The sequence below is a fragment of the Centruroides sculpturatus genome, unplaced genomic scaffold (genome assembly GCF_000671375.1).
Source record: "Centruroides sculpturatus isolate CEXI.00-Female unplaced genomic scaffold, Cexi_2.0 scaffold391, whole genome shotgun sequence".
Taxonomy (NCBI): domain Eukaryota; kingdom Metazoa; phylum Arthropoda; class Arachnida; order Scorpiones; family Buthidae; genus Centruroides; species Centruroides sculpturatus.
In genome coordinates, this window is record NW_019384657.1 from 526,100 (window position 1) to 542,276 (window position 16,177).

The 16,177-nt window shown below is 28.7% G+C and overlaps 1 protein-coding gene across 1 annotated transcript in view; it reads left to right on the top strand.

Annotated features, from left to right (window-relative positions):
* Nucleotides 1-16,177, top strand: part of LOC111626477 (probable cation-transporting ATPase 13A3) — a 52,710-nt gene that overhangs the window by 17,151 nt on the left and 19,382 nt on the right. Inside the window, exons 2-5 of the mRNA XM_023369853.1 lie at nucleotides 8,379-8,546; nucleotides 9,344-9,483; nucleotides 14,851-15,016; nucleotides 15,382-15,516. Coding sequence (XP_023225621.1) covers nucleotides 8,379-8,546; nucleotides 9,344-9,483; nucleotides 14,851-15,016; nucleotides 15,382-15,516 — 609 coding nt within the window. The remainder of the gene's footprint in view (nucleotides 1-8,378; nucleotides 8,547-9,343; nucleotides 9,484-14,850; nucleotides 15,017-15,381; nucleotides 15,517-16,177) is intronic.

Sequence of the window (16,177 nt, forward strand, 5' to 3'; positions counted from 1 at the left end):
CCCCTAAGTCTCTGGAACGGAATACATGCACCAGTGAACCTACAACTACACGATTTATATTTTAAAAATAATTAAATTCACTTAGCATTCAAAACTTGTGAATTTTGAAAAAAACAAATTTGCTGATTAAATATGGACAACCGTTTAACTGAAGTAAAACGGGTTTTCCCCTCGCTATGGATGTCTGTCTAGTTCAGTTCAGCCACATTCCGTTACAGTTCGCCTTTATTATCAGTTCGAAATGGGGTGGTTCCATAATACCCGCAGTGTTCCATAATACCATCTTCTCCTCTATAATACAAAATATTGCAAACTTTTATAAGATTTTAAAAAGCAAAGATGGTCAATACTCCGATAACTCACTCTAATTCTTATTTTAGTAATGAAAAGTCTTGCCATCGAGAATGTCCTTTCCGATTCAATTGATGTGATTGGAATAGTGTTTAATGCATTTAAGAGAAGACAGATGCTATATGTTTTTTCACTTGTAGTCTGGAAGATTTCGAATTCGTTTTCGAGATTTGTCTACCTCTGCTGCTTTAATAGCAGCATCGAATTTATAGCCCGATAATTCGGCAATTCGTTTGGCTTTAATAATCAGGTTTATGAAGAAAAACTTCATACTTGCAGACTTCGTACTCGTTTGTATTCTTGCCCAATTTGCACAACATGGCGTTACGTAGTTATCGAAGCTACTGGGCATGGTTAAAAATTAAGACAGCATAAGCACAATTATTCCAGATATTACAGGTTCCGGCGAGTAAAAAATTTTCAGAGTCCTGCCACAGACAGTGCCATCTTTAGAACGTAAGGGGCCCTGGGCCAGGACTAAGATGGGGCCCCCTTAAATTAATGAAACAGAAACAATAGTATATTACAGACCTAGGGATGCATTATTTATTTCCTCCCGCGGAGTATATACGATTTTTCACCTCCCTCGACCAGGAAGTGGAATTTTCTTTCCGCACAGCAGGAAGAAAGTACCGTTTTCGGCCGAGGTGTGTTGAATAAAGAAGTATCAAAAATTTTGTAAGTTTGCTTAGTTTTAAGATCATTTTTAACTACGTATAGGGGAAAAGTATTTGATATTTTTAATAATTTGTTTATTTTAATTAACCTGCTTTTTATTTGTAACTTTATTATTTTCGGATTAGGGGGTCCCCTACGGCCTGAGCACCCTGGGCCAGGGCCCCGTAGGCCCTTCCCTAAAGACAGCACTGGCCACAAATAAGCTACGTACTGATTATTTACCATTTGTGACATACCATAACGAGGAAAAATTAAAAAAACTAATAAGTATGTTTAAAATTAATAAATACAAATGTATTCTGATAGTTTATGAGTTAATTATACTTTCTATTTGCAAAATTTCCTCAACCTTAACACAAAAATAAGAAAAAAGTGAACTTTTAAGAAATTTGCGGGATTTCCCGGATTAAAAAAACAACCGTGATCACGACAGTAGCGTAGCGTGGGTATCAGCCGTCCGGGCCAAAGGAAAATTTCGCCGTTCCCTTATTTAGGTATCTCAATTTAAAAGACTAAAATTCAGTTTCGTCACAGAATAAGTAATGAAAAATTCCGTGCTAGTGTTGCCACCTTTTTAAAATAGCTGACCCGGACGGCAGGTGAGGTTTGTTCGAACAGAATTTCCTGATGCATGCGTAATATCATTTTGCAATGCGAAGAATAATGTGCAGTGCATGCCGGTTGTAAATCAGGTACAGTTAGGGACTAGGGAGACTTGGGTAGGAGTAACGTAAGCAACAGTAGCGTAGCGTAGTGGGGGTGGCAGGGGCGGCCCGCCCCGGGCGGCACATTTTAGGGCGCGGCAAAATTACGTTTTAGGGGGCGGCAAAATTTCACAATAAATATTAATAATATCTTGTAAGAATTTGAACCATTTTATTTCATATTTTCGTCCACCTACGACTCGGACCGATTGAAATGAGCACTACTCTGTACAAGATATTATTAATATTTATTGTGAAATTTTGCCGCCCCCTAAAGGTGCCGCCCGGGGCAGGCCGCCCCTGTCGCCCCAACTACGCTAAGCCACTGAATCCCGGGATCTCTCTTGAGAAATCCTACTATGAAATCATTACAGAACAAATGCAACATTACTTTTTCCTGACACTTATATTGATAACAATTACAATGAAGAAATGTATGTAAATTCTTATTTAAAACATATATAACTATTATATTCAAAGGAAGAAGAAGGGCTAGGCTAGTCCTCTAAATTTCCTGAAGTACCGTCTAAATATTATTTTTAACGCATTTGGCTGTATTTGAAACCTTTCACTTGAAAAACATGTATTTTTCCCATCCGGTCTCCCCTTCTTTACGCTAAATTAACTCTTCCACGTGCCAACCGTAATACCCCTTAGGACTCCTTTAATTGACTCGTCGACAGGACTAGCTAGCAAGCACGTGTTCACGTCATATTGTTGTATTGTTTCTGTAATAAGAGCTTTTTAGTTTCTTGTGATTATTGAAAACAACATTGCATTAGTGATTTTTGTATTTTTATTATCATAAAACATTTAAAAGTTTTTATCTAATGTGTGAATCTATTTAAAAGACGGGTAATTAGGAAGATTTGAATTCAGCATGGAAGAGGACTCGTTAGGAGAAGCAAGTCCGTCACAGCGAAACATAACGCAGTTTGAATCTGCGAACGATGTAGCTGATCTAGGTGAATCGTCACAGCAGAGACAATCAACGATTTTCGTGCTGTATCGCCTGCCTGAAACGTCGTTTGGAGCCTTAAGTTTCCAAGAAAATAAACCTAGCAACGAGTTGCTTAATTTTTCCGGCAATATTTGGTGGCACCATCCGTTATATTTTATTTGAAATTTTTTTATATTTTTAATTATTATAAAATGGCAAAAAGCGCAATTCTGAGGGTAGGGATGGTTTTATAAAAAATTGTAAATGCTAATAACAAGTAAAATTGTCATTAACCTAAAACACAAAGCTTTGTCATTTTTTACACTGCAAGTTTGTCAATTCTTATTTTTCTCCTTGTTTTGCACTATCTTGCTGTTTTTAGTATCTTCCAATACTGTTGCCAGGATTGTCATAACAAGTGCAGATTCTTGGGATTTTGTTTGTGGAATAATTGGAACTGTTGTTGTCAATTTTACAAAGCTTTGTGACTATGTGTGGTGCCTTGAATAAAGATACTCATGTTTATATTTTGCGTATATGCAAATTTTGTCTTTATATGGCATAATTCATGTACATTCTTTTTTTATTCTTTAATTTTCTCCTCTGTGCTTCAGAAAAGGAATATATAATAATTTATCCAAAAATAATTATTAGAGAAACAAATAATCATTGCTGCTCTGCACAATATGTTAGTCAATCAACTTATTGCATTCCAAGTAGAAATATTCATTTTATTCAGTTACCTGTTGGACGTGCGAAGGAAATGAAGAGAGATGATTTCTTCATCCATTTAATTGAAGAATTAACCAAACCATGAGAAGATGCTAAAATTTGCACACCTTGCAGACACATTTGCACCTCTTCATAGAAAATGTTTTACAGAAAAATTCTGCCTTTGGCTTCAAACAGAATGAACAAAATTGTGTCCCCCCCACACACATACCCTAACGTTCATACATATAGAAAAAAACCCTTAATTTTTTTTGCATTTCTTGATGTTTCAAGTCTCCTGAATCCAAAAATGTAAAAATTTTGGGCGGTCATTTTTTGACTAATTGCTTTACTTTCCTTCTGTTATATATAACAGAGCCGGAAAAGTAAAATTAATGTGCCAATAATGTATAAATAAAATGAGGTTTTTTCAGGTGTTTAAATAATAATTATTATAATGTATGAAAAATGGGTTTTCTCACATCTGGTCTCTTTTGAAAATTGTCACAGCACCCTGCTGGTTAGGCCAGATGGGCTAGACTTGGATTGTCTAGAAGTAATGGTTTAAAAAATAAAAAATTTAAGTTGAGTATATCTATTATAGAGTTAAACAAGAATGATGTCATCACTATTCTTTGTTTAGCTGGAAATTTTGGCTGAAATTTGCAGAACTCTTAACTTGTAATTTTGAAAAAAGCTGGTATCATAGAAAAAAAACATTGCCAGGCAAAATTTTAATCGAAATTTGATTGTTTTTACAGTTTTGATGGATTCTCTAGTCAAAGGTGTACAGAAATGTCTTATTTAACAATTTATTTTATTTTATTGTGCTCATTTTGTATTTTCAATCATTTTTCACTCATTACAGTAGCATGACCAGATCTAATGTAAATGAGGCTGAAGTTAAAATTTAACATGAATCAATACATATCTTAATAAATTTTTGCTTTTAATACTTATAAAATGGATTATAACAAACATATATAAATTACTAAGTCAGTAGTTAACTCTACAATTAAAATATTTTTTCTATATTTAGCATTTATATTGACTTTTTCATTATGAAGGTAGGCCTAGGCCTCCTGGGCTCCTCCCTGGTTCTGCCAGTGACTTGTGTAGTATTGTTAAATTTCAAAGCAAGATTGAAAATTATTTCATATAAATCTCACTATCAAATCATGATCCAGTGCAGTCCTAATCTTCTGATTATATTTTTATTTTTATAAAGAGGAGTTATTATTCTCTGTATATGGAAATTTCATTGACAGAGGACAATTCATATAGGAGATACAGTATAGTAGAAACTCTAAACTATGTGAGCTAAAATCTCTGATTTAAAAGTTTATTTTCATTCATTGTTTAAAAGCAATTTTCACAAAACTGAGAACATTAATTTATTCTGCATAATAAAAAAAAATGTCAATAAATCCTTATATCAAAATTAATAACCAATGAATTTGGTCATGTGGCTGTTATTTACATGGATATCCTGCCATTGAAGAGGGAAGTGACCAGTTAAATTAAGGTAAAATATCAAATGCTTTTAAAGTTTTAAATTTATCTCTGTTTTACTCATTTTTTTGTGAGAGGCACTATTGTAATTATTTTGTATAATAAATTATATTTGTAAATAATTTCAGATATTGCTAGTAAACCACTAACACAAATATGTACTGATGCATACAGTAAGACCCCGCTTAACACAGGGATGCACTCCTAGACATCAAAGCACTAAGCGAAACAGTGTTAAACAAGACTATTTTAACATAGAGTAAATAGGGATAGGGGAACATGCGACCGAAAATAAAAAAAAATTTACTTTAATTTTAAGTTATTTTTATATTAATTTGTATAATATATGTTAAATAACACATAAAAACATATGCACACAGAAATGTATAATAATATATTAATTAGTTCATTTTTTGTGACAAAGGTACTGACTTTTCTGAAAATCTTGTTTTTTTGCAATAAAGTTGTGAAGTTTCATTTTGTCACTTTTTCTCTCCTTAAGCAAATGTCTGTAGCAGAAGATCACATCCAAAAAGCCTCGTTTTGCTTTTGCACTCCTTTCAAAATCTAGATTATTTGCTGCAATTTGATCAACAATTTTGGTTATCATTACCAAACTTTTATTAAAGAAATCTATAGCATGTTCTTTGGGTTCTTCACTTTCAGAATCTCTGTTTTCAAGTTCTACATGAATTCCTTGTTCCACCAGTTCTTGAAGTCATCATTGGTAAGACTCTTACCAGAAACCTACAGTAACTCCCTAATATCCTGCTCATTTACATTACATTGCCTGTATCGATTAAGTTGACAATTTGGTCAACATAATGATACAGCGATAGGCTCTTCTCATTGAGAATTCTTGGATACCTTTAAAACTTCAAGCCATAACTTCTTCCACACTCCGTTCGTACATTTATCAGTTAAGTCTTGCCAAGCCAAGTCGCTATTTCCTATGGCTTCCATGATGATATATTTTTTCCAAAATTGCACAAAACAAACATAGATTTCTGGAAAGTACAGCGCTACGTCGAATTGACACCTTTTGCTGATTGTTTTGTTTTTGGGAATAATTGTATTATATATGAATCAATGAAATACCACGTTAATTTGAATCAGCTTAAATTTTGAGCATTTTTTTTAGGCATCAAACAGACCGCATTATATTGAATCATCATTAAGCAAGGCATCATTAATTGGGGTCTTACTGTATTTCATGATTTTGATTGCTCATAACTCCTATGTGGATGGGCCTTTGCCAATAAAATTTTGTATATAGAGAACAATACTTCCTCTTTATAAAAATAAAATACAATCAGTAGATTTGGACCTGCACTGGGGTGTGATTTTGATATTCATTATATAAAACTAGATTTTATATGAAATCTGAATTGAATTTAATCTGATATTTACATGTAATGTATAATGTAATGTAATGTATAATGTAAAATTTCTTTCAAGAAGTAATACACCTTTAACAGTGAGTAAGGTTGAGAAACATTAATGTTTTTAACCTGGATGATGGGCCGTCTTACATTTACACCTGTTAATTGAGCAAAATGTTAGTGTTTCTACAACCTTATTTACTATTAAAGAGGTATTGCTTACTTCATTATGTTAACTACAGTGGTGCACTCAGGATTTAATCTTGGAGGAGCAGGGTTTAACAGATAAAAAAATTTTTAATGTGAATTCAATAAAATTCCCATCTTATGTGATTGCTAATTCATAAGTAGTAGTATAGAAGTAGAAGACACAGCACAATGTAAATGAAAAATGAGTTTTAATTAGGAAAAAATTTTTGGAAAATTTTCCAGTCTTTGTTTTCCTTTTTCTTTGGAGGGTGCAAGGATCCATTGGTCCCCCTCTGGGTGAACCACTGGTGGCTAGTTCAACTTCCTTCAAAGATTTTGTTCAGTCTAGGTTGAAAAAAAATTTTGTTTTACATTTTCTATAACTGCAGTAAGTTTTAGATTACTATATGGTTTATAATCTTTTAAAACTATCTGAAATTATACTTTTAATAGATATTATATTGAACATATTGAATACATATATGATTAAGATATACAATTAAATGCAATCAGAATTGATTCATTAATTACTTTTTTGTTATTTTAGATATTTTTATACATTTCATATTAGTTATTTATGTATCAAATTTGGAAGTATTGTAATTTTAATACTTTTGTAGAATTATTACTATTTATTTATTTCCACATATAATATCATATTTTAATAAAATAGTAAACATGATATTAGTCAATATTATATACAGTATATTTTTAGGATATTACACTATAATTTAAATAAATAGTTTCCTAAATAATTTTTCACAAATAAAATTTTGAAAATAAATGCAATGATAAAAATAAACTGTACGTAATGATTATAATGACTGTGTTCAGCAGACTCAACAGTTCTGGAGCTGTTGAATGCCTTCTACAGTAGCACTATCTTGGAACATGTTTGGTGTTTTGATGTCACATTTAGTAGTATCTTTCATTTATGCTACCTATTGCTAGGTACAACTGACCCTGACGGCTGCTTCCTGTTCCAATGCATAAGTCATTCATTGTTCAGCAGATGTAACCACATAATAGCTACCAATTGAAACACCTTTGCTCAGTTACAACTGATGAATGCAGTCAATGTTACAATATATAAAATTTTCAAATTTTTTTATACAAACTGGTTTATTTTCTTTTTCTTTTTACTCCCAACATTTTTCTCTTCATTTATTTAGTGCAATAATAATGTTTTGTTGAAAGATTATTTTGTAACAAAATTACAGACAAATGTAATGTATTTGCTGTGCTTGATATTTACTATTCAGATCATTTTATGTTTGCTTAGAAAGTTGTCTCACAGATTAACAAGTATATTTGTTTTGCATTTAGTTCTTATGACATATGAAATAGTTGTTACAAACAAACCATAATAAGCATGGTTTGTTCAACATGTTTAACATAGTACAGAATTTTAATATTATTGATGAAAACATGGATTAATGACAAAATGAATTTATTAGTTTATGAGGAAACTTAGCATAAAAACACTGTAATGTTTACAATAAGTATCAAGCATAGATAATATATTGTTTGTAGTCTGTAATCTTGCAATAAAAGTTTTTGTAGTATGTATTTAAAGAATAAATTCATAGTTGTAGGTGAAAGCAGTATGATTACTGATATCAAAGTATTAAATTTAGAAATTATAATATTACAACAGTTAGATTTAACTCATTTTTAATAGTTTTTAATAATTTTTTAAAACTCATTTTTATCATCATATTCTAAATCAAAGCTTTCAAATAGATAAAAAAATGTTTTATAAAAATCTTTATCGAAAAATTATATGAGAAAATTCCTTTTTGTTAAATCATGTAGAAATACTTTGTTTATAAATATATATATATATGTAACATTATAGTATTATATATAATTTTATACCAATAATTAATTAATTTTTCTTTTTTCACATAGACAATATTTGGATACAGAAAATCACTCACAAAGACAATTTTTTTATATGTGTGTTTAATTCTCTCTGGTGGAACATTAATTTTGCTTCTAACATGGAAACCTAGCATATATTTAAAGTTGACACATTCAAATTGTCCTTTGAAAAAAGCTGATAAAGTGTTATTAAAGGTAGGATTCTTTTTAATTAGAAAATACTACAATTTTTCTATTTTATGTTCATTATCAGTTTGGACAAATTCATAAAAGGGTTATTTTGATGATGAAATAATTTCAACATATCTAAGATATATTACTTGCAAATAATGTTTAGATAAGGATTCAATCTGGATTCTCTAGAGAAGCAAACTGATGCTTTCATTACCTACAATATATGGTAGCTAATTATTATATTATGATAAATAATTAAAAAACAATAAATGATAAAAAGTTTATTATAAAATAAAATTAATTTATTCTATTATATTTTTTATTTAGCATTCTAAGCACAGAAATTTTCATAAGTAGATAAGTATCAAAGAGTTACAATAAAATAATAATAAAGATCATACTAATAATAATATAAACACAAATGAAATAGATTCTTTTATTATACAGTATTAAGTAATTCTAATTCTTGTCTATAATTTTTTTCAACTGTAAGACAATTCTGAATTTCTTTAAAAATTGTTTCAAAGAAAGTACTTAAAAACTTATTTAAAGAAGATATGTATATGATTTTCCTGTAAATTAAATTCATTTTATTAAAGTGCTTTATAATATAAATGATTCTGTTATTTCCTTAATTAAGACTTATTGTTTTATGTCAGACTAATGTTGTTAATGATATGTTGCAGTAATTACTTTTTTATAAAGAGGTATTTGAACATTTTTAAATGTTGGTTAATAATATTTTTAATTTTGTGAAAATGCATTTGATTTAAGTCTATTTTAAAATATTAAATATAAAAAATGTTTAATCTATACAGACTATCCATAATGAAGAGTATGTTGAAACTGTTATTAAACCTAAAGACTCTAATTTGTTACCAAATCAAGATAATTATTTTTATAATAAAAAAATAAAATACATTTGGAAAAGTGATGTTTCTCAGTTTTATAGAATTAGGTAAGATATAATTTTAAGTGTTTTATTGAAAATTATTATTTCTGTGATAATAATTGAAATAGTAATAATTTATATCAATATAATTAATAGCAATAAGAATTAATAAATTTTGTTAATCAAAAAGCATGTTTACTCATAATCTGTTTCTTTCTTATTTTATGATAAATGTTAAAAGACAAGAGTAAATAATTACAAGATATGATATTCCAATACTTTAATTTTATTGTACTTAATACTTGTATTTTTTTTTTTTTTTTGTATAAGTAACAAATATATATATTTACATATGATGTGGTTTTTTTATATTTTTAAAAAAAATCAATTTTTAAAAAATCTTCTTAAAAAATTAAAAACTTTAAAGGTTAATACTGAATACCACTGTTGTTTTCTATCTATATTTGCATTTTATTAGAGACAAAAACTACTAAGGATTACAATTGTTAGTCTTTATTACACAATGCATTTCGGGTGCAAAATTTTTGTTTAACTTGACCCCTCTTCAAGTAATGCATATCTCTTATGTTAAAACACAGCAATCTGCTATATCGATGTCCTGTCCTTGAGGCGTCATTCTAACAGCCTTTTGTCATTGAAGAGAAACAAAAATTTTGCACTCGAAATGCATTGTGTAATAAAGACTAACAATTGTAATCCGTAGTAGCTTTTGTCACTGATAAAATGTGGTTATAGATAGAAAACAACAGTGGTATTCAGTATTAACCCTTAAAGCTTTTTAATTTTTTAAGAAGATTTTTTAAAAAGATTGATTGTTTTAAAAGAAATACTTGTATCTTTGTTTATTTAATCTTTATTTCTTAATTCAATTCAATTCAATTCAATTCAATTATTTATTGTATGAACCTTAGTTTGTTACAAGAGTATTACATAAAAACTGAAGTTGGTACAATATAACAAATTAATATAATAGTTTAGTACTGTACAATAAACACAATAATAAGCATTTTTATACATATTATATAAATCTGAGATTAGTAAAATTTAACAAATTAATGAAATAGCTTAGTACCGGATAACACAAAATAAAATATACAATAATTATCATTTTTGAAAAACGCTATAAATTAATTATATCTTTCCATGATTTAAAACTTGTCAAATAGCTTTTTCCTACTTGTTTCAAATTTGATACAGTGAAAGAATACATGTTCCCAAGTTTCATACATTTGCATACTATAGTTCTCTCAGGGTCTATTGTTAGTCTACTGTTATATGTCAAAATATAATTTTCACCACATTTCAGTTGCAGAGTTAATCATTTTATATGATAATTTATGTACATAAACAAATAATCCTCACACACAAGTTGTTTTAAAAATATGATATAATTGAAAATTTTTATGCTTTTTCTACTAAAACCAATCTCCTTGTATGCTTTCTTCATAACACAATGTTATAATTAATGTTTGATAACTTTCAATCAAATGAGGATCTTGGGACAACCATAGAAATGAAAAATTGTGTCAATCTAACAGATTTTTCAATGCCAACAAACAATTATATGTATAATTATTCATTGTTGAACACTATACAGTTTGTTATATGCTACTTTAACATAATTTTTGTCATCTAATTTCAACAGTCTGATCCAAAAAAACTTGCTTTTATTATTAATACTGATATTCTTGAAACAGTAAACTCCAAATGCAACATGTAAGCAGGAATTTCATCATATAACATAAAAATTCTTTGAAGATATAAAACAAGAACAATTTCCACTTTTTCATTGTAAGAAATTGCCTATACAGGAGCAACATAAAGTAATACAGATTAAATCATCAAGTGAAATAATTTTATATATATATATATATATATATGAGCAGAATTAATTTTAGCTCTTGAAAGAATAGGCCACATAGAACACATATGGCCTATATGTGTTCTATGTATAGAACACATATAGTCTTATAGATTAGCCTTATGTATACTGTAACTTTTAGTCTGTAAAAACTGTCCAGAAAACAAAAATAATACTCCCAGGTATACATAATTCAAAACAACATGTAACAGCAGATTATTGAAAAGCCATCTTTCTTTAGGTGATAGTCCTTCTTGAATACTATCACTTTTGTTTTTGAAACATTTATAGTTAATCAATAATCATAACAGAATTTCTCTAGAATTGCAATTTTTTAATGTAACATTTGTGGAGTATCAGTAAGAATTACAGTGTCATTAGCATACATTAACAGATGTATCTCAACTTGATCAGAGAGAGAAATCCCAGGTAGGTCAGATTTAGCAAGTTGCACTATCAAATCATTAACATATAAATTGAAAAGCAGTGGGCTCAGTATCTCACCCTACAAAACTCCAATGTCAATACCAAATGAATCTGTCATTTTGGCTGAAATATTTACTTTTGCAGTAGCTTTAGAGTATATATGTATCAATTATAAGGCCAACAAACTGTTTATCCTTGCTCATTCTTTCTAATTGAGACCATAAAACTTTATGATTAACAGTATCAAAAGCAGATGTAAAGTCCACAAAGACAGCATAAAGTTTTCCTCTCTTTTTTTTTGCAAATTTTAATTGCACCAATGCATTTAATACAAATATTTGATCCTGACAAGTTAGGCCAGGTCAAAAACATGCTTGCTCCTGACACAAAATATCATATTTAATAATCCAATCTTTTAATGTTTTATTTAATAAAAATGTAAATAGTTTACCAATTACAGGAACCAAAGATATAGGCAAATAATTTTTGGAGTCATACACATCATCTTTTTTATATATTGAAATAATCAAAGATTCAATCCATTTTTTTGGGAAAGTAGAATTTTTTTTTTTATAGAGTTAAAAACTTCTAATGTTATAAGAAGAAACTTCTGAAAAATATTTCAAATACTCTGTTCTAATAAAATCAATTTTAGGTGAAATACCAGATTTAAAATGGTTAATAGCTTCTTTTAGCTTCTCCAGTATAAAATCTGTAAAACATACTGTTTTTATTGAAACACTTTATTCACATTCGTTGACAATTGTTCATTAATTAATAAGTATTATTAATTATTAGNCCTAGGTTATGATAGGTTAGTTAGTTAGTAAGTTAATGTTTAGAAAATAATAATAATAAATAAATAATAAATATAATAATAATAAATATTATTAATAAGTATTAAAGAATATTCTTTAGAGAATTTAGTAGCATAATAATTGAACCATCTTTCCAATGGAATTCTTGAACTATAACCCAAAGAACTTTTATGTTTAAAACTAATTATTTGCCAAAATATTTTAGAATTATTGTATTGTCACAGTCTCCTATTTAAGTTTGAAAATAAGACTTCTTTTGACATAGTAGTTATGTTCTTTTAAATAATTTTTATACAAAACATAACATTCATCCATATTTAATTTTTTCACGTTCTTAAACAATTTCCATAGATTTTTTCTTGTGATATAACACTCACTATCATGCCATGCATTTGTTATATGCCTTTTGCAAGTTACAGATTTAATGTCATAAATTAAATCTAGAAAGATTGCCACCTTAGCTATACAATTTATCAAATCGTTAGTTGTGAGGTTTCCTCTGTATTCATCTAATAAAACATTATCCAATTTAGCAGCAAATGAAGATTTAAATTCATATTGCACATTTACCAAAAAATTGTCTATTAGGAATTCCTGATGATATCAAAGGGATCATTGAAAGAAAAATAGGTGAGTGATTAGAGCTTATCTCTGATAAAACACATAGATCATTTACAATATGAGAATATATTTATTTTGACACTGACAAAATCAATTACACTGCCTCCCTTAGTTGCTTGGTAAGTAAAAATTCCTTCTTTATCTCCTGGCAATAAACTATTTAAACAAATAAGACTGTTATCCTCACAAAAATGATAGAGTTGTTTCCCTCTATTATTAACAATAGAATCCTTCAAAACTCTCAAAGCAATTTGTTGGTCACTGTTAAAATGACAAATAATCAAGGTGTCTCCTTCTAATGTTAACCTTAGATATTGTTTAATCTGAGTCCAACAATTAAGCATCCAATGTGTCTTCCAGGTCCTTCATGGCTATGAGATGTCTGATTATAAAATTTATCATCATTAATGAATATATTTAAGCCTTTCAAATTACTAATATTTTTATAACTTTTAATTTATCTTCAAAATCAAACAGTTCACAAACAATCAACTTTTTATATTTGGTTAAAATTTTTCAGTTCTAAAAGCATATTTAATATTTACAACTGTAACCTTTAATTTATTGTTAAAAAGATTTTGAACCTTAACTGAACAATCATCTGTTTTATATTGTCCTCTATGTCTGAGATTACAATGTTATTTCCTCTTTCTTTATCTTCTAATCTTATCAAGTTTTCATGCAAATTATTACAACTTACATTTATTTCTGTGGTTGTTTTGCCATTTTTAACATAAACTTTTTCTCTATGTGATTTAAGGATGGAGATAATTCAACATCTACCAAAGTCATATTCTCATTCTATCTAAATGATCCAAAAGTGTTTTAATTTACTATTTTAAGAGGCTTGTAATTTCAATGAAAGCCTTATTCCTTCTTGAATATTAATCTCCTTTTCAGCACTTATATAAGACAAGATCAATTGTTCCGTTGACTCACCTGAGACATTTTCTTTACATTTGATTCATTTTCTTACATGTTGTGGTGATCCATCTTGAAATAGTGGCAAAAAAGTTTTCCCTTTTCCAGATGGAAACTGAGATATTTTTCCACAAGAAAACAAAAGTGAATCAAGTCACAAGAGCAAACAAATTAACACCAACCACAAGAGACAGTTCAGGGGAATTTTATAATGTTTGGTCACAGAAAAATTATTATGATATTATATTCAAAATATCATAATAATGTTTCTGTAACCAAACATTATAAAATTTCTTTATTCTTTTGTAAATTTAGATATAAAATAAACTAAAGAAATTTTTGGTAATATCATATTCACTGGTGTGATAAGCCCTAAAATTTAAATAACTGGTATAGTTATCACAAAATATTTAATGAAACTGAAGTTGAAAGGGCCATCAATGAAATCCAAGCAGAATCGCAGGCAGTATTGGAAAGAAGACTTCTGCAGTATCTGAGTCATAGAAGAAGCATTGCAATTACTGTATACACTTTCAAGGAAACTATTTTGAAGGGGATTGCAATTAAATTCTAATAACATTATCCTGTAAATTGCTATAGGTCTAGTCTGGAAACTTTTTGATACCACCTTGTACTTTATATTAATATTTGTGTGTGATAATATTATTTCTTATAAATGTTTTCATTTAATATACAATTTTTTAAAATACTGTACATAGTAATTTTTATTCTAAAATTATTTTACATTATTATATTTCATAACAGTGGACTTACAAATACTTTACCTGGTTCAAGTGGACTTAGTTGCAATAGATTTTATGAAATGGCAAAAGGATTACATGATGATGATGCTTTATATCGTCTTCAGCTATTCGGGTATAATTCTATCTTTGTTGAAGTGAAACCAATTTACAAGCTTATTTTGAATGAGGTAAATTCTAAGTTATTATACTTTATTATTGTTCTTGTTATATTATTATTATTACTATTAGAAGTAGTTCTTTTATAAATACACCTTACTAACCTTATAATGCTTTGCAGTTATTTTGTAACATACCACAAATGTTTTCAGCCCACCCAAGGACCTTCTTCAGGTGGAATTCTAGAAAAAAACTTTTTTGGTGTGATTAGTGTTCTATTCATGAATACTCCACCTGAAGAAGGTCCTAGGGTGGGCCGAAAACATTTGTGGTACGTTACAAAATAACTGCAAAGCATTATAAGGTTAGTGAGGTGTATTTATAATAATTGCTTTGTTTATTGGATGGATTTTAGTAGTTCTTTTATATTTGACAGATTAGAGGTCCATTTTATGTCTATCAAATGTTTATTGTAATAATATGGATGATTCAATTATATTATCAGTTTGCTGTCTGCATTGTTTTACTCTCAGTTATTTCTGTCAGTGCTACTGTGTGGGAAACAAGAAAGGTAAATAAGGAAAAATTATATAAAATATCTTACAGTAATTTAATAAAATAATGATAAAATTTTAATGATATATCGTATGAAATCGATAAAATATATCCTTGAAGCAACTAAAGTGATTCATGTTTGATATATATACAGTAGACCCCCTTATAACATGGGCTCCTATAGTTCTGATTCCTATATGACGGCAAAAAAACTGTGACAGTATCCATACAAACATGGTAAAAAAAACTCCTATAATTCGGTAAAACGTCATCGGGCAGCCAAAGTACTTTCTGCCGTCCAGCGCCACGCTATGAGAGTTTAGGCGGGTAAATTGAGTTTACTATCGTCTATACAGAATTATATATAAATTAGGTACTGTACATATAATTATATATTAATTATATATAAATTAGGTACTGTATATATAATTATATATTAACTTAATTTATTGTAACTTTATTATAATTATATATATGCTTTCCGCCACCTGGCAACACGCTACGGAGATTTTAGGCTAGTAAGTTCAGTTTATTATCATCTGTACAGTATGTAAATTAGGTACCGTAAGTCTAATACAGCACTAATTTTATACATTTCTTGTGAAAGAAACACTTCTTATTCAACGGCCATAAAAATTATTTATATTAATGATGTCTCCAAAGGTCAAGTTATTTTT